This window comes from Amphimedon queenslandica, unplaced genomic scaffold (genome assembly GCF_000090795.2).
Source record: "Amphimedon queenslandica unplaced genomic scaffold, v1.1 AMPQUscaffold_13512, whole genome shotgun sequence".
NCBI lineage: Eukaryota > Metazoa > Porifera > Demospongiae > Haplosclerida > Niphatidae > Amphimedon > Amphimedon queenslandica.
This window is the reverse complement of record NW_003546252.1, coordinates 614,897-633,616: the sequence shown is the minus strand read 5'-3', so window position 1 is coordinate 633,616 and position 18,720 is coordinate 614,897. Positions and strand designations below refer to the sequence as shown.

Here is an 18,720-nt window from a genome sequence, read left to right as displayed (position 1 = left end):
ATACAGTACGCTGTCTTTGTGGTTTCAGAGCAGTGAGCATAGCAATGATAGAATAGTTCCTGGGACGGCTCTTAACCGTTATAATGTATTGAATTTCTGTGATGATAGAGTGATGATTGAACGACGAGAACTCCAATCCATCAGTTGCTGTACGCGAGACTCAAGTTTTGAATTCTAAGGAAAATATATATAATTAATAATTTCAAATACATTTTATGTGCGTGGATATACTTTTGAGACTTGTCCAACTGAATGAAGAGCCATGAAGATTAAGAGAAGAACACATGTCGCCTAATAGGTGTGGTCATGCTCATTTATTATCGTCTTATTAAAAATTCCGATAATCATCTTTACAACTTGATGTGTTCTTTTGTTGCTGTCTAGTGCCTACCTCTCATTGTCTTATGTCATGATATTTCAATGATCATGAAATTTGAATGCAGTCTGGAGCTCGGGTTCGAGTTACTTGTTGTCATTGTAGCTGTGATTCAATGCATTGGATTCATTATCACGTAAGACCACAAGGAGTACATGTAAACTTAAGCAGAGGCAAATACAGCAGTATGCCTAGCCTGTTAGTATAGATAAGTGTAATAGCATCTGTCATCATTAAGTCATGTAAATTACTGGAAATTAATTTTTAGTTGGCACCATAATAATTATGCCTGAGTCTTTAGTCATGTTGACATTACTAGATCTAGTCTAATTTCATCAATAATGAGAATAATGGCTTTTCTCTCTTTATAATTAAGATATATTTTAGCAGTATATTACGGACACCTTACGCCCTTTTTTCCATATATAAGCATGACAGGAGGAAAACCACCAGAGAGTTGCATTTTTACACTAATTTGCAGCATTTCATCCATTATCTGTGAGTAGGTCTATAACATTATTGTATCACTTTTCTATCACTGCTCTCTCTCTTAGGGCTGCTCATAATCTACATTAGATATGTACAAGTAAAGCAATACTATCAAAAGGGTATTAATAAAATAGAAATTTTAAATCGATTCACATTTTGTATTGGAGCTGTTTCTGTATTTGGACTTTTACTAGTTGGAGCTTTTCAAGTATGAACAGCAATATAATTCCTAATTATGTGTGCCCGTAGGATTATACATTTGAAAGTGCTCATATGGTTGCAAGTGTTATCTTATGGATTTTTGGTATATTGCACATGTGGTTCCAGACATTGGTATCATATAAAATATATCACACTGGTTTGACCAGATGTATTGACAGAGTTAATATTTTTGTTAGACTCATTATTTCTCTAATGGCACTCATCATTTCTATAAATTGTATGAATTAACATTGATTTAGATTAAAGGTGGGCGCTGATCCACTATGCAGCATTGTGTTGCTTTCAACTTGTAGTTAAACCTTTGATGATTGGTCAACATGTTGCATGAAGTAGAGAGTCTCTCTGCTTCATGCAACATGTTGCCCAAGCAAACCAAAGGCACTGGCAACAAATTTGCATAGTGGATACCCACCTTAAGAGCATGCACATTCACCCTTCTCTCCTTCAATTAGGTTTGATATCCATGAAAATTTCTGAGCTGCAAAGAGTACACAAGGAAGGACAATATGATCCATTTTACTGGGATAGTAGTGTTGTTGTAAGTGAGCAAAATACTCTAGCTCTGATAATTAGACTGCATGCATTTGGCTGGGATTATACTTTCAGTAGCAACATAGCCAATAGCTATGACTGCCAAAAACCAGTTGCAATTAGGGTAGGTATAGGAAAAAAGGAGAGTTGGCAAGATGTTTGTACATGCAATGTTCCTACTGAAAACATGCATATTCAGCAGATAAAAATCCTAATTTTTGTCCAGTTAGTTATTATTCGCGAATGCATTAACCAAACTATACTATAAAATTGTTTTTAAAATAGATAGTTATAACTTTTATAATATGGTGTACTTGTCTTTCTGTTTTTCTCTCATTTATCCTAATCAATCTTTTACTTTTTCTTTGCAAAAGAAATATTTGTCATCAGAATTGCATTTATATAAGCATGATACACTTCAAATTACACAAGACATGCACGAAGTTTTTTTAATTGAATTGTATTGATTATTATTGATTATAATGTATAGGGTTATCCTCTTCATTTGACCAGTACTATATCAGAGTGGTGCTTAGGATTAACATTTGTCATGTTCTTCTTAACATTTCATGTTGATTTCTACAGAGCCAGTTTAACTGTCTCATTTGTATCACCAGCACAAAGTCAAGAGGAACAAGCGGACACCACTGATAGCTGTACTGAACAGTAGATTGGTCAAAAGATTTTAGTTGTGATGTAAAATACACTGCATTAATTTCTTCAATTTTGTTATTTTAATAATTTCGTCCCTTCCTCTTTATATCTTAAAACTTCTTTTGTAATAAAAGCTAGTACTGTTGAGAAATGAGAGAATACATTATTAGTAATGACGAAAATGCTTGTGTGCATAATGTAATTATTTGATAAGTAACCATGGCATTTTTCATGAGCAACATTTGACTAGCATTGCTTGCATTGAGCATAATCAGCCTCTTACTCTACTACAAAGACAGTTAACCTAAAATTAGATAGATCTGATTAGGTTCTAGATAAGGAACCTATCTTTATGCAATCCTCCAGTGCAGTCTTGACCATTGAGCTTTATAACCAACTAAATTAACCACTCTACCTGATGACATAATTCAGGACTTGTGGTTCATCACACATTGCTAACTAAGTTTTTTCTTCTTTTGTGTATGCAATCTTCTGCTGCTGTATGCCTCTTCTTCTCTGTTGTCATATATAGTAGCCATGATGAGATTTGGAAGCGGTCTGGAGTTACTTGTTGTCATTGTAGTTGTGATTCAATGCATTAAATTCATCATCATGTAAAACCACACTGAAACATGACCTACATAAGAGTACCAGTAGAGGCACAGACAAATGTATCAGCATGTATCGTTTATTCATGTAAGTGTATAAAAATACATTTATAATAGTATATTTTGTTATACACTTATAATAGTATATTTGTCATTGAGCGACTGGAAGTTAATTTTTGGTTGGCAGTACTATATCAGTCTTGACTCCATTAGCATGTAATTGTTGTAGAGATAAATCTGATTTCTATGTCCACAATTGTTGCAACAGTGTTGTAAGGCTGTTGTAGGAGTTGTGTATGGAAACCAGCCTTTAGCTCTCACCTTTCCTCTATCTTTTAGATATATTCTAGCAGCACATTATAGACACCTTACACCCTTTTTTCCATAATTAAACAATACATGAGGAAAACAACCAGAGAGCTGCATCTTTACACTAATTCATCTATAATCTGTGAGCTAGGTCTATAACATAATTATTGTATCACTTTATATATTGTCACTTTTCTCTCTCCGCTCTCTCTCTCTCTCTCAGGGCTGCTAATAATATATATTAGATATATAGATCTACAAGTAAAGCAATACTATCAAAAGGGTATCAATAAAATAGAATTTTTAAATTGGTTCACATTTTTTATTGGAGCTGTTTAAGTATTTGGACTTTTACTAGTTGGAGCTTTTCAAGTATGGACAGCAATATAATTCCTAATTATGTGTACATGCTTATTTTAGGATTATACATTTTCAAATGCTCATATGGTTGCAAGTTTTATTGTATGGAGTATTGGTATATTGCACATGTTGTTCCAGACATTAGTATCATATAAAATATATGACACTGGTTTGACCAGATGTATTGACAGAGCTAATATTTTTGTTAGACTCATTATTTCTCTAACGGCAGTTATCATTTCTATAAATTGTATGAATTAGCAGATTAGATTGAGAGCACAATTTCACTTCTCTTTTTCAATTAGGTTTGGTATCCTTGGAAGTTTCTGAGCAACAAAGAGGACACAAAGAAGGCCAATATGATCCTTACTACTGGAATAGTAGTGCTGCTGTAAGTGATCTTGGCAAAAGACTTTATGATAATAGACTGCATTTGGCTGGGGTTGTATGGTCAGTAAAAATATATAGTGATCACATGACCATCAACCAACTGCCACAAACCATGCAGTTGCAATGTAGTCAGGAATAAAGGAGAGTTGGCAAGATGTTTGTACATGTATTATTTCTAAATAATAACATTTTTTGTTCAGTAAATAAAAAATCCAAAATTTGCCGAGTTAGGTTTAATTACCAAGCCAACAACAGAAAACTAATCAACTTAGCTATATACAGTGCCTAATGTAGTGTGGTGTAAGTCATGGAATTAAAAATGTATTTTAAAACCGCCAATGCCTAGCTTAGTTTTGTAAATGACCTGCACTAAACATTGTTTATGTATTAATGAATGATTCTATGCACATTAGCAAAGTAGTTATAACTCTTATAATGTGGTGTAGTCCTTTTCCATTGGTCTCTCTTTCTCTCACTCACATCCTTATGACCTCATCAATTCTTTACTTTTCTGTGCATTTATAATATAGGCAAGAGTAAACTTCAAACTACACATGCATAAATCCCTTTAATTGAATTGTATTGATTATTATTGATTACATGTAGGGTTATCCTCTTCATTTGACCAGTACTATATCAGAGTGGTGCTTAGGATTGACATTTGTCCTGTTTTTCTTAACATTTCATGTTGATTTCTACAGAGCCAGTTTAACTGTCTCATTTGTATCACCAGCACAAAGTCAAGAGGAACAAGAGGACACCACTAATAGCTGTACTGAACAATAAATTGGTCAAAAGATTCAATGTTAATTTAATTGTAATGTAGATCAGTAGATGTAAACTGCATTCTTTACTTTTGTTATTTTAATAATTTCAATTGTCGCTTCCTCTTTATATTTTAAAAGTCTCTATTTAAAAACTATAGCTTTTGAATGTTAATTATTAGATCTAATAATAATCATGATATTTTCATGAGCAATGATGGATCTAGATCTACATCAAACAGTTTATTGAGCACAATCAGCCTTTTACTCTACTAAACAAAGACAGTTAACCTCATAACCTGAAATTAGAAATAAATGTGTAGATAGATCTAATTTGATTCTAGATCTAAATGATAAGAAGCTGGGGGAACCTAGTTACCTATGCATGGAATCTTCTTTTGAATTGGGTTTCATAAACATACTAAGCTATACTAAAACTATCCAAAAAACTACAGTCTTGATCATTGAACTTTATAACCAATTAAATTTCATTATTGAATTAACCACTCTGTCTGATGACATAAATTCAGGACTTGTGGTTCATCACACATTGCTAAGTTTTTCTTCTCTTGTGTATGCAATCTTCTGCTACTGTATGCCTCTTCTTCTCTGTTGTCCTATATAGTAACCATCATGAAATTTGGATGCGGTCTGGAGCTACTTGTTGTCATTGTAGCTGTGATTCAATGCATTGGATTCATTATCACGTAAGATCACACTGAACCATGTTCTAGATGAAAGTACCAGTAGAGGTACAGACAAATGTATCAGCATGTATAGTCTATAAGTGTAATAGTATTTGTCATTGAGTGACTGGAAATCAATTTGGTTGGCACCATTATCATTCTTTGCTTTTGATATTATCATTTTACTTGTCTGTTTCATCAATTATGGCACCATTAGCTCTCATTTTTTCTCTCTCTTTCAGATATATTTTAGCAGTATATTATGGACACCTTACACCCTTTTTTCCATATATAAGCAATACAGGAGGAAAACCACCAGAGAGTTGCATCTTTACACTAATTTGCAGCATCTCATCCATAATCTGTGAGTATAAGTCTACAATCTTTTACCTTGATTTCTTTCTAAATTTACTGTGATTCAGTCGAGAGAGGGGAATATGTGCAGGAAGTTTCTTACTTTCCAAATTAAAAATTAATAGAATCTAGCTCTCAGTTGGTTTTTGCAGTGACTTTTAAAATGTCCATAAAATTGACTGCTTTGCATGCTGTGGGCCCAATTCTGTCTACCCCTTTTCAATGCAACCTCTCAAAGGCCCTACTAGTGTCTATCATTTCTCTCTCTCTCTCTCAGGGCTGTTAATAATATATATTAGATACGTACAAGTAAAGCAATACTATCAAAAGTGGGGTGTCAATAAATTACAAATTTTAAATTGGTTCACATCTTTTCTTGGAGCTGTTACAGTATTTGGACTTTTACTAGTTGGAGCTTTTCAAGTATAGACAACAACATAAATTTATCCTAATTATAATTATGCAACCCATTTCTAGGATTATACAGCTGCCAAAGCTCATATGGCTGGAACTTTTATTTTTTGGATTTTTGGTATATTGCACATGTGGTTTCAGACATTGGTGTCCTATAAAATATACCGCATTGGTTTGAAACAACGTATTCACAGAGTTACTATTTTTGTTAGACTCATTATTTCACTAACGGCAGTCGTCATTTCTATAATTGGTATGAATTAGCAGATTAGATAAAAAACTCACTTTCCTTCTCTCTTTCAATTAGGTTTGGTATCCATGAAAGTTTCTGAGCAACAAAGAGTACACAAAGAAGGTCAATATGATCCTTTTTATTGGGATAGCAGTGTTGTTGTAAGTGATTTTGGCAACAGACTATCTACATGTACATTTAGGCAGGGCAGAATGCATAGTGAAATGTGTGATTAATCTTGTTTGGTCAAATGCATGACTATAATTTTAATGTGCCAACAGGAAACCAACAATTCACCTCAAATATTCAGATTTAAAATATATATTAAAACCGACAGTGAGGTAGTCAAACACCTGCAAATGACCTGTATTGTTTACTTAAGGGTAAGTGGCGTGAGGCTTCAAAACTGGTGGCAAGGTACTTAGTAATCATATTAGTCTATGTACTTACAGGTATTGGAGTGCACATTAAGGCATGCATAAATATAAATGCATTTCTATTGCTAAGAAATTATTATTAATTACATGTATAGGGCTATCCTCTTCATTTGACCAGTACTATGTCAGAGTGGTGCTTAGGATTGACATTTGTCATGTTTTTCTTAACATTTCATGTTGATTTCTACAGAGCCAGTTTAACTGTCTCATTTGTATCACCAGCACAAAGTCAAGAGGAACAAGTGTTAGTATCATTGGATCAGGAACCTCTCAATGAGAGGACACCACTTGTAGCTGTATTGGACAGTAACTAGACAGGGCAAAGAAACTTTTTGATGTACATTAGATACTTTTGTTATTATTGCTCTTTTCTTATAGATCCTTAACAATATTTAAAAGTTACTCTATTTCAAAAGGCTATTGTTATACAACTAAAATAATGACCAATTTGATTAATTGATAATAAGATTATTATGAAAGAGAAGTATAGTAAGTACTACATTGTATAAGCAATAAAGTTTCAGTTTCATGAAATAAGCTGTTTTACAAAAAAGCATGCATAAGAATTGTTTAAAGTAAATAAACAAAAGATATAAAATTCTGCTCACAAATGCTCCAGCCTCCAAATTAATCTGGTCTCTTAACAACATGATCTCAGAGGAGCACCATACTTATTTTTATTGGACTTAATATCTTTAAAGTTGCCGCTCCAGACAAGTCCAGATTAAGCCTCATTGCAATAAATTTTAGTCCCTATACATGTGCCTATAACATAATAAAAAGGTGATTTGACATGATGTACACATGTAGACCCTGTTATAGAAAGTCCTCACATTATTAAACATTGCCCTAGAATTATTAATTCACAACTCTTTAGACAGTTGGCTGAGCAAGTATACATTGACAAAGATTAGCTTAAGAAGCATAAATAATCAGCAGTAGCTACCTTTCATTTTTAACCTTAAGATTCTCTCAGTGGATCTAATCATTAATGCATTGGAGAGTCAGGGATTTTGATAACAGACCAGTCCCGAAAAGAAGCTTCTTTAGCAAGGTTAGTTGAAGGTTTGTGCCGTAAAGTGTCTTTTGAGCTATAAAACAAAAATAACCCACATCAAAATAATGAATAAATTAATCACACACAGTCATGCACAAAATATTGGTAAGACCTATTGATAATTACTATCCATTAATTTTATTCATTTTATACCATTGGCCTAATTTTGTTAAGTTATTGGATGTAAATTTGATTGTCAATGTGCAATTGGTTTCTTTAGTTGTAAAAATCATTAAAATTAATGAACGCTAATATACCCTTCACTGCAAAATGTTAAACATAAAGGTCGTTAAATTGCTTACAGCACACAACTCAAAATGAGAGCCTAAACTATAAATGAATAATGGATGAATGGAATTATAGAAGTGACTTAAAAATTATAATTTTCCATTTCCTTAAAATACAATTGTACTAAACGGCTGATTAAAACCGTCACTAAAGTAAAAAAGAGCTCGTGTAAACAATAAGGGAGACTAGTCTCTATAAGGGAAGGGCCACATGGTGCGTCATCACTATTCAATATTGTATTTGTACAGTCACAGTCAGTGTATAAAGGTGATAATGAAAAAATGAAGAAACCTAACTGCTGGCATCAGGACCGCTTCCGTAATAGGAACTATGTATTTTTGTTGTCTAAAATTTCCATGATTTTATTAAAAATTGGATTTAGCAAATAAAAATTTGGAATTAACCCACATGTGCAGCTGTTACAATGGTGACTGGTAGTGCTTAGTGATTAAAATTATATAATCTCATGAAAATCACAAAATTTTTAGACCATGGAAATTTGAAGCTATACAGTACTACAGGTTATGTAGGTTTTTAACAGGGCCAGCGCAGTTTGAAAATAATAGTGTAATCTGTCACCAAACCAAGCCAAGCCAAACCAGGCAGCTTAGTTTTGTACAGCAAGACAGCTCAGCCAAGCTGGTCTTGGTAAATGTCATGATGTCACACGGGCTCACTGTAAGTGCTTTAATGCATGTAAGTACTTTGTGAATTTCACAATTGATTTTGTTCCTATTTTTGCTAATATTACATTTAACTAAAAATCAAAATTGAATTATAAAAGCACCAGCGACCAGTACAACAACTAAAGGTAAAATCATATTTATAGGAAACCATACAAAGTAAACTAGTCTAGTCTAGTAATAGTCAATTCACAAGTAATATGTAATGATGCTAGTCATGACATCGCTAGCATTAGTAAACAGATGCAAATGATAGGAAATCCCACAAACACAAACCATTACATACACCTTTAAAGAAAGGCTAAACTGCTAAAGTAAGGCTACCAGACAGTCAAGACTGCACTAGTCTAGACAGATGAAAACCATTATTAACAAAAGTATAAAAACACAATGTACATGTATATGTATTAGAAAATGCAATAAAAATGAGAATTCTCTCCAGTCATTTGTTATAAAATTTGGCTAAAGACCAAAGGCTATAGCCTTTGGTTGTTGGTCTGATTTTTTGAAACTTGGCATTAAAAAATCCAAACTTAATCGGAATTAGTTCAAACTTTCTACACAACATACATAATGTACATGTAAGTACATGTATATGCATCAGGAAAAATTATTTTAAAAATATTAACTGTCTCATTTGTGTCATCAGCACAAAGTCAAGGGAACAAGAGAACACCACTGATAGCTGTACTGAACAGTAGATTAGTCAAAAGATTTTAGTTGCAATGTAGATACACTGCATTAATTTCTTTAATTTTGTTTTTTAATAATTTTGTCCATTCCTCTTAAAAGTTTCTATTGTAAAAGACTGTTGCTTTTGAGAAATTGAGAGATACAATATTTGTAATGACTGATCAACGAAAACGGTTGTGTGCATAATTGTAATCATGACATTTTCATGAGCAACGCTTTAGCATTGTTTATTGAGCATAATCAGCCTTTTACTCTACTACAAGGACAGTTAACCAGCTGAAATTAGATGGATCTGATTAGGTTCTACATAAGGAACTTATTTATGCATGGAGCCCTTTAGAATCTTGATCATTGAACTTTATAACCAATTAAATTAACCACTCTAGCTGCCTGACTTGTGGTTCATCACACATTGCTCAGTTCTTCTTCTTTTGTGTATGCTGCATTGCTGCTGTATGCCTCTTCTTCTCTGTTGTCATATATAGTAACCATCATGAGATTTGGATGTGGCCTGGAGTTACTTGTTGTCATTGTAGCTGTGATTCAATGCATTGGATTCATTATCACGTAAGACCACACTGAACCATGAGAATACCAGTAGAGGCACAGACAAATGTATCAGCATGCATAGTCTATTCATATCAGCATGCATAGTCTATTCATATAAGTGTAATAGTATATTTGTCATTTAGTGATTGGAAAATAATTTTTGGTTGGCATCATATCAGTCTTGACTCCATTATGGTATCATTAAGCCTGGTTTCCATATACATGTAGCTGTGGCTGCTGTATTCTGTGGTTAGCATACAATTGCTGTAAAGACAGATCTGATTTCTAGCTCCACAATTGTTGCAACAGTGTTGTAAGGCTGTTGTAGGAGCTGTGTATGGAAACCAGCCTTTAGCTCTCATCTTTTCCCTCTCTTTTTTAGATATATTTTAGCAGCATATTATGGACACCTTACGCCCTTTTTTCCATACATAAGCAATACAGGAGGAAAACCACCAGAGAGCTGCATCTTTACACTAATTTGCAGCATTTCATCCATAATCTGTGAGTATATACTAAGTGTATATTTTACATTGATTTCTTTTTAAGTTTTAATTCTGTTGCATGAAGGAGAAGGGTAAGCAGGGAATCTTTTGCTATGCAAAGTGTAAAATTTGGTAATTTAAATTATGGAGTATAAATCTAGTCCTTGGGTTTTGCCAATATTGAAGTAACTTCTTAAGTTTCTAAAAATAAATATGGTTCAAAATTTAAGTTAAGTAACTCCTTTGCATGCAGTTGGTGCCATTCTGGGTTACTCAGAAGCCCTATGTGTCCCACCATTAGTCATTTCTCTCTCTCTCTTCAGGGCTGCTAATAATATATATTAGATATATACAAGTAAAGCAATACTATCAAAAGGATATCAATAGAATAAAATTTTTAAATCAGTTCACATTTTTTATTGGAGCTGTTTCAGTATTTGGACTTTTACTAGTTGGATCTTTTCAAGTATATGCACATTGCAGCAATTCAGATCTTAATCATATGCACCCATTTTTAGGATCACAACGTTAATGCCAAAGTTCATATGATTGGAGCTTTTACCTTATGGATTTTTGGTATATTGCACATGTGGTTCCAGACATTGGTATCATATAAAATATATCATACTGGATTGACAAGACGTATTGACAAAGTTAATATTTTTGGTAGACTCATTATTTCTCTAATGGCAGTTATCATTTCTATAATTGGTATAAATTAACATCAATAGATTAAGAGCACATTCACCCTTCTCTCTTTCAATCAGGTTTGATATCCATGAAAGTTTCTGAGCAACAAAGAGTACACAAAGAAGGTCAATATGATCCTTTTTATTGGGATAGCAGTGTTGTTGTAAGCCTGATCTTGGCAAAATATTCTGTCATAGGGTCAAACACCTGTAAAAACTGGCCTGTATTGTTTATATAAAGGGAGGTGGTGATTATATTCATTAGTATATGCACTTACAGTATGTCACAGTTTTAAGCCGGATTTACAATATGACGCTAGTCCTGACGTTACGTTGACATAGAAGTTGAATCTGGTTCAACTCCAGCGTGAAGCATGCGTGAAAAGGTCAAATCGCCTATGCTTTTGATTAAAAATTGACGTTACATTGGCCTAGCGTCATATTGTAAATCTGGCTTTATTGCTAAACAAATTATTATTAATTAAATATAGGGTTATCCTCTTCATTTGACTAGTACTATATCAGAGTGGTGCTTAGGATTAACATTTGTCCTGTTTTTCTTAACATTTCATGTTGATTTCTACAGAGCCAGTTTAAATGTCTCATTTGTATCACCAACACAAAGTCAAGAGGAACAAGTGTCAGTATCAATGAACAAGGAGCCTCTCAATGAGAGGACACCACTTGTAGCTGTATTAAACAGTAACTAGATTGAGAAAAGAAACTTTTGTGATGTACAGTGGATAAATTTGTTATTATCGCCCTTTCCTCTTAAATCTATAATCATTTTTCCAAGTTACTCTATTTTAAAAGACTATTGTTATACAAGTATAATAATGAACAATAATAGAATTGTTATGAAAGAGAAGTACAGTAATTACTACAAGCAAGGAAGTTTTACTTTCATGAAACAAGTTGTTTCTATAAAAAAGCATGAATAAAAATTGTCTACAGTAAATAAACAAACAAATATCAGACTTAGTGGTTTTAAAGTTGCTCCATACAGATCCAGATTAAGCCCCATTGCAATAAAATTATACTGAATTGTAGTCACTATACATGCACCTATAACATGGTAATAAGGTGATTTATAAGGTGATTTATAATGATGTACACATGTAGACTAAAAACTAGTGATAATTGCATAGCCTGTTATAATATTACACCTTGCTCTAAATTAATAATTCACAACTCTTTTATGTACATGTAAGTAACATTAATAAACAGTTGGCTGAGCAAGTACATTGACAAAGATTAACTTAAGAAATATAAATAATCAGCAGTACCTTTCAGTTTTACCTTTAGATTCTCTAAGTGGAACTCATCATTGATGCATTGGAGAGTCAGGGATTTTGATAACAGACCAGTCCCAAAAAGAAGCTTCTTGGGTAAGGCTAGCAATACTTGTGACATAGTGTCTTTAGAGCTATGGAACAAAAATAACAAACCATATCAAAATTAATGAATAAAATTGTTAAAATCAATGGGTATTAATATACCAATGCAAAAACATTAAACATAAAGGTCATTAAATTATTTGCGTTAAACTGAATGTTTATGTAAATGAGCAGTGAATGAATGGAATTATGAAAGTGACTAAAATATTCATGATTCCAGTTACCTTGGAACTAATTGAAACTGTTACTAAAGAAAATAAACTTGTGTAAACAATAAGGGAGGGCTGTCTTTATAAGGGAGGGGTGACATGGTGCCACATCACTATTCATTATTGCACAGTCAGTGTATACAGGTGATAATGAATAAAAATAAACAAGCCCATCTGCCCACATCAGGACTGCCTCTGTAATAGGAACTATGAATTTGTGGTCTAAAATTTCCATGATTTTACTTTTAAAATGGATTTGGGCTCCTGATTTAGCGAATAAAATTTTGTGAATCAACCAACATGTGCAGCTATTACAATGGTGACTGGTAGTGCTTAGTGATTAAAATTTTCACGATTATTATAATTTTATGAAAATCACATAAATTTTAGACGATGAAAATTTAGAGCTATACAGTGCTATGGATTATACTAGGTTTTTAATAGGACCAACACATTAAAAATGATAGCCTGTAGTCTGTCACCAAACTGAGCCAAGCAGATACAGCAAGACAACTCAGGCTGGCTGGTATTGGTAAATGTCATGATGTCACATGGGCTTACTAAATGATTTAATAGGTACTTTGTAAAGTTTACAACTGCCTATTTTTGTAGCTAAATCAAAATTGAATTTTAAAAGTACCAAAATCCAGTAAGGTAAAATCATATTCTAGGAAACTAGACAAAGTAAACTAGTCTAGTCAATTTACAAGTAATGTAATGATGCTATTCATGACATATCACTAGCATTAGTAAACAGATGCGAATGATAGGAAATCCCACAAACACAAATCATTGCATACACCTTTAAATGAAAAAGTAATAATGAGATTGATTCTGCTGAAGTAAGGCTACTGCCTACAAGACAGTCAAGACTGCACTAGTCTAGACAGAAGACAATCATTAGTAAGAGATATACATTTGGTAGTGGGAAGTATTGGCAGAAATAACAATAGGCGGATTAGTCAAAATTAGCAGCCACATGCCATTGAGAATAAAATTGCTGTAGAAAGATTTTACACCGTATAGCAGGAAATTTTAGAGGGAATTAAATTTGGCAAAGATAACATTTTCGATAGCCATTCGCCAAAATAAAATCTGCAACTTTGAGGCATTATACATATGCTCAATGGCACATGGCCACAAATTTACCAAATTAAAATTAAAATTTAGCAAATCACCAAATTTTAGTCCCTCCAAAATTTCCTACTATATGGTACATTGATCACATTGCCAAGTATTATAATGTGCTTCTTCAAAAAATTAACCATTCATAAAACCAGTACTACAGTATAATGGAAGCTAGCAATTTTCTCCTACCCACTTTAGTAGAGGGTACTTCAGTCAAATTTTGAAGCAACTCCAAAAGTTCAGAAAAATTTAATTTTGATCAAAATCAATTTCAAATTTCTAAACAACATAAAAACACAGTGTATTATGCATTATGAAATGTAATAAAAATGAAAAATTCTCTCCTAGTCATTTGCTAGGCTAAACACAAAGCCTTGGTCATTGGCCTGATTTTTAAAATAATTATTAAAAATTTGTAAAAACTCCAACATAAGTGCAAGTACATGCATATATACTAAAAAATAAAATTAAGAATTCTCTCCTTTTCATTTTTGACAAAAATTGTGAGCAACTTTAAAAATTTGTAAAAAATCCAAACTTGATTGGCATTAGTTCAAACTTTCTACACAGCATAATAATATGTATATGCATTATTGAAATGAAGAATGTACTTCTTTTTATTTTGACAAAATCTGGTTGAAATTCCCATACTTATGATAGTACAGAAATTTTGGCCAAATTTTTGAGCAACTTTAAAATTCATAATGCATCCAAATTTTGTTTGGAATCAGCTCACAGTTTATACACAACATATATTATACATGTCCATAAAACTAAAAAATTCTCTCATAATAATATTTCTCTCCTAATTACTTTTTCTGTACTACAGGGTTTTTTGCCCAAACTCGCTGACAGGAAATGAGCACTATGCCACTATCTTGTGGGAAACCCAAATAGATGCACACATGTTACATTATATAAAAACTTTATTCAGGTAAAAGCAAAATTGTACATTGTACATGACTTATTGTACACAATCATGGAAAAATCAATCCAGCCCACCAAAGATGAACCCACAAAAATATCAACAAAAACTAGAGCTGTACTCACTTGCATTCAGTACATGATCTTTATTGGTCGAGGGTGGCCGAACCCTCTTAAATGTATGTTGTGTAGTAGTCTGCATACTTCTGTAACTTGAGGCAGAAAAACCACAGCCTCAAACGAGAGCACTCCATTGCAACCATCTTAAAATAGGTGTGGCTGACTTGACTAGTGACTACTGTACTGTTATTCAGTGATTTGGTCATGTGAAATTAATGAAATGTGACATGAAAAATTTTAAGTTTATATTAAAAAGAGTCAGATATTATTACAAAAAGAAGCTGGCATTAATCAGTCCCTTTCTTCCATATCCTCCTCTTCTTCAGCCTCTTCCAAATGCTCACGGTATTTTTGTACTAACTCTTTAGTCATCTTTAATCTGTCGCTGAGGTCTTGTATCTCAAGCTTTATCTTCTTCTGTGCTGCAGTTATAGCTGAAAGATGTCGCTCTTCCATGTCTCTATAATCTATGCCACTCTCATGTCTCACTGCTGGTATCATGGGCCGTGGGTTGCTTAGTAATCCATACATAGTGTTAGTAGGGTCTGTGAATACTACCTCATCGTAATGTTCTGATACTACATTCTTCTTCCCAGCAATGACAGCAGGGTCCGATTGGAATAGTTTCAACAAGTGATAGATTGTCACCGGTTTCTCGGCCGGGTCCTGGAAGAATATCTTGATGATAATTTCAAACTCCCCCCATCCTGTCTCTTGTATCTCGTACGGTGGCTTTGAGAGGATCCGGAGAGGATTGGGGTAGCTCTCGTGCAATTTGAATTGTACTTTCTTGATAAAGAAAGACATGTCCTCACTCTTGAAGGGTTTCAAGTAACACGTCCAGGCATGAGTGTGACCGTCATCTTCTCTTTTCTTACCAAAGTACCTTGCTATGTTACCATATACTATTGGCTTCACTATAGTTGTACCTTTACGCCTTACATTACCCTCTCCAGGTTCTGCCATTTTATTATGGGCGGGAAGCACCGCCTTAAATATTGACATGTGACTACACGTGGGTAGCACCGCCTTAAATATTGACAACTGACCATTACAAGTTTAAGTAAACAAAATATTGCATGGTCTGCAAAAATTTAAAATGTACTACTTTGTTCTTTCTTTCAGTTCTATTAAGAAATTAAAAAGAAATATAAAAAATAAATTTTGTCACTTACTTTCAGCAACTGGCTTCTGGCCAATGTTCTCAAGAGCTGTCACCAGTGAAGCCCATGTTGCTCCTCCAAACTCATCAACTTGATCAACTCGGTTCAACCATTGATACAAACATGATCTAAAACGATCATTTGAATCCATTTCATCTTTTTTAATGGTATTTATTGTTGATTGAGACAGACCAAGTGCAAGACACAAGCCACTCCATGTACTAACATCATAATCATTATTTTTTAATGATCTTATGACACTATATAAATCACGCAACTTCAGTGGTTCTTTGTCTATAAATAAAATGAAAATATAATAAGATTATAGTTAAAGGAATACCTGATGATGAAGGAGGTAGTGGATCATTATTATGCTGAGTATCAGTGTGTTGGGATGGAACGTCAGTATTGTCCAACTTCTCTTCAACCACTGGTATAGTCTTTTTAGATCCTTTACCAGCTAGATACAAATAACTGTAAAATAAAAATATAATAAGATAATAGTTAAAAGAATACCTAACGATGAAGGAGGCAATGGACCATTATTAGTGTTTTGGGATGGAACGTCAGCATCGTCCAAATTCTTCTTGACCACTGGTATGGTCTCTTTACCAGCTAGATACAAATATCTGTAAAATGAAAATGTAATAAGATAAAGAAAAACCTGATGATGGAGGAGGTAATGGATCATTATTAGGTGGAGTTTCAGTGTGCTGGAACGGAACATCACCATTGTCCAATTTCTCTTCCACCACTGGTGGTTTTATGAAGGTGTTTTCAGGCCCTTTACCAGAACTGTATAAATTATAACAAGCTGCAAAGACAGCAACTGCAATAGCTAGAAATACAAGAGGCTTCATTAAATTAGAGAAGTGATTTGATGGTTTGCGAGGAGGAGAAGGAGAAGGAAGGGAGTTAGAACTAGAAACACGAGTATTTGCTGGGATGTCCTCATTGATGTCACTGTCAAGTCTGGCATTATACTGAGGTAGATCACGACCATCTACAAATAAGTATGGCTAAATGTCATGGCCCAAAATTTCTTAAAATTTTTTTTCTAATTTTTTAAGATTTATGAAATAAAAAAATCAATTTAATACAGTACAGCATGACAAAAGTAAATTTATTTTTGGGTGGGCATGTGAAAATTTAGTGATTCATCAGGCTACCGTATAGTAAAAAATTTCAGAGGCAGCTAAATTTGACAAATTTGGTGTTTTGATAGCCATTCACCAAAATAAAAATACACCATTTTGAGCCATTGTGCACATGTTCTATGGCACGTGGCCACAAATTTGCCAAATTAAAATTTGCTAATCACCCAAATTTTAGCAATCTGCCAAATTCAACTCCCTCTGCTATACCGTAATTGAAGGTTAATTTACAATACACTGCATTATTATAATGTAACACAATATCCCATTCTTGTGTTATGCTATGAATATGATACATATTCATATTGTAGCATTTAAAGGAGTTACTTACAGTCATTAGCAATCTTGCTTGCTACTTTTCTTAACAATAGATCATCACTGTCATACAAAATACATAGAAAAGTGTCCAAACTTTCAGGAATGACATCAGTAACAGCCATTATGCTATGAACCAGGTTACCAGCTCTGGTACTTATTTCCTTCCCAGCACTATTGTCAACATATTCTTTAGCTTGTTTTGGTGTAATTAACTTTTTCTCACCACAACCGTTAACGACCTCACTGAAGACAGCGGGTTGAGCTGATATCCCATTGGTAAGGATGCTTAGATTGTTCCTGATGGCTGACTTAGCGCTAGCCTTTGCCATGAGACTCTGAGAGGTACAGTTTTCGTGTTGTTGACTGCTGCTTTGTTAACAACTTAAACATGACACACCCCTATTTCCATATTTGGAGAATATACCCAGGCCATGTACATTATGGATTATGCTCACTTAGAGATGCACACTTTTTACTTTCTCTTTGTAAATTTGCAATAGATCTACACGTAAATTTACTTATTGACCTAATTTTGGTTCAGCACTAAGCAAAAGCAAATTAAAGCACACATCAAAGACAGCACACAAAAAATAGTTTAATAGCAGCAGCATTTTATCAGCAAACTAACTACATGCAAGTATAGCAATATGTATAAAAGTAGATAAGGGATCCGTTAACCACAAGTTATTTCATTTTTTCATATGCATCTTCATCAAACTCTGCATCTTTGTTGCCAGTCATCATATAGGTTTCTGTATATACAGGATTATTAACTGATGCAGTATCAATATCAATGTGATAATTCTTCTTGGTCTTCATCTTCTTGTAAATGACCACCATGGCGATGATCAGTACAATTATGACTATGACAAAAATCATTAAAATAAAATAAAACTATTACGCACCAAGTACAGCAATGACAACTATTAGTCCCAGTATATAACTCATAGATTGGCTCAACTATAAAATGAAGCATAGTAATAAGCTTAATATTGTATATGTACTTACAGTTGATGCCTGACTATCACCTACAAAAA

At 33.5% G+C, this 18,720-nt stretch overlaps 5 protein-coding genes and 2 long non-coding RNA genes across 9 annotated transcripts in view; 2 read left to right on the top strand and 5 right to left on the bottom strand.

Moving 5' to 3' along the window:
- Nucleotides 1-318, bottom strand: part of LOC109588090 (tumor suppressor candidate 3-like) — a 25,347-nt gene extending 25,029 nt beyond the window's left edge. The window contains exons 1-2 of the mRNA XM_020004280.1: nucleotides 232-318; nucleotides 83-174 (exon numbers count right to left, since the gene is read on the bottom strand). Coding sequence (XP_019859839.1) covers nucleotides 83-174; nucleotides 232-264 — 125 coding nt within the window. The 5' untranslated portion in view covers nucleotides 265-318. The remainder of the gene's footprint in view (nucleotides 1-82; nucleotides 175-231) is intronic.
- A 30-nt stretch (nucleotides 319-348) lies between these two features.
- LOC109588501 (DNA damage-regulated autophagy modulator protein 1-like) lies at nucleotides 349-2,428 on the top strand. The gene is made up of 6 exons (XM_020004663.1): nucleotides 349-512; nucleotides 753-874; nucleotides 931-1,073; nucleotides 1,115-1,304; nucleotides 1,540-1,625; nucleotides 2,109-2,428. The coding sequence occupies exons 1-6, from the start codon at nucleotides 421-423 to the stop codon at nucleotides 2,286-2,288; spliced, it is 813 nt and encodes a 270-aa protein (XP_019860222.1). The 5' UTR covers nucleotides 349-420; the 3' UTR covers nucleotides 2,289-2,428.
- A 4,866-nt stretch (nucleotides 2,429-7,294) lies between these two features.
- On the bottom strand, nucleotides 7,295-15,221 carry LOC109588522 (uncharacterized). 2 transcript variants are annotated; one of them, XR_002188223.1, is made up of 4 exons: nucleotides 15,055-15,221; nucleotides 12,557-12,696; nucleotides 7,773-7,917; nucleotides 7,295-7,591 (listed from the first exon to the last, which is right to left on the bottom strand). It is a non-coding gene; the product is annotated as an uncharacterized LOC109588522 (long non-coding RNA). The 2 variants fall into 2 exon arrangements; XR_002188218.1 differs by having other exon boundaries at nucleotides 12,570-12,696.
- On the top strand, nucleotides 9,582-12,334 carry LOC109588492 (DNA damage-regulated autophagy modulator protein 1-like). 2 transcript variants are annotated; one of them, XR_002188198.1, is made up of 6 exons: nucleotides 9,582-10,114; nucleotides 10,479-10,600; nucleotides 10,646-11,047; nucleotides 11,100-11,292; nucleotides 11,349-11,434; nucleotides 11,762-12,334. XR_002188198.1 is itself a non-coding variant. In XM_020004653.1 (6 exons), the coding sequence occupies exons 1-6, from the start codon at nucleotides 10,041-10,043 to the stop codon at nucleotides 11,978-11,980; spliced, it is 837 nt and encodes a 278-aa protein (XP_019860212.1). In that variant the 5' UTR covers nucleotides 9,582-10,040; the 3' UTR covers nucleotides 11,981-12,334. The 2 variants fall into 2 exon arrangements, 1 of the variants encoding a protein (XP_019860212.1); XM_020004653.1 differs by having other exon boundaries at nucleotides 10,905-11,047.
- An 8-nt stretch (nucleotides 15,222-15,229) lies between the features above and the next one.
- On the bottom strand, nucleotides 15,230-16,051 carry LOC100638415 (YEATS domain-containing protein 4-like). Its single transcript, XM_003383309.3, has one exon. The coding sequence runs from the start codon at nucleotides 16,012-16,014 to the stop codon at nucleotides 15,340-15,342; it is 675 nt and encodes a 224-aa protein (XP_003383357.1). The 5' UTR covers nucleotides 16,015-16,051; the 3' UTR covers nucleotides 15,230-15,339.
- Nucleotides 16,052-16,083: 32 nt separating this feature from the next.
- LOC109588480 (uncharacterized) lies at nucleotides 16,084-18,068 on the bottom strand. Its single transcript, XM_020004645.1, has 6 exons — nucleotides 17,697-18,068; nucleotides 16,876-17,214; nucleotides 16,728-16,826; nucleotides 16,552-16,671; nucleotides 16,224-16,505; nucleotides 16,084-16,175 (listed from the first exon to the last, which is right to left on the bottom strand). Exons 1-6 carry the CDS (start codon nucleotides 18,010-18,012, stop codon nucleotides 16,153-16,155), a joined length of 1,179 nt encoding a protein of 392 aa, XP_019860204.1. The 5' UTR covers nucleotides 18,013-18,068; the 3' UTR covers nucleotides 16,084-16,152.
- A 102-nt stretch (nucleotides 18,069-18,170) lies between these two features.
- On the bottom strand, nucleotides 18,171-18,720 carry LOC109588135 (uncharacterized). Its single transcript, XR_002187976.1, has 3 exons — nucleotides 18,692-18,720; nucleotides 18,589-18,643; nucleotides 18,171-18,546 (listed from the first exon to the last, which is right to left on the bottom strand). It is a non-coding gene; the product is annotated as an uncharacterized LOC109588135 (long non-coding RNA).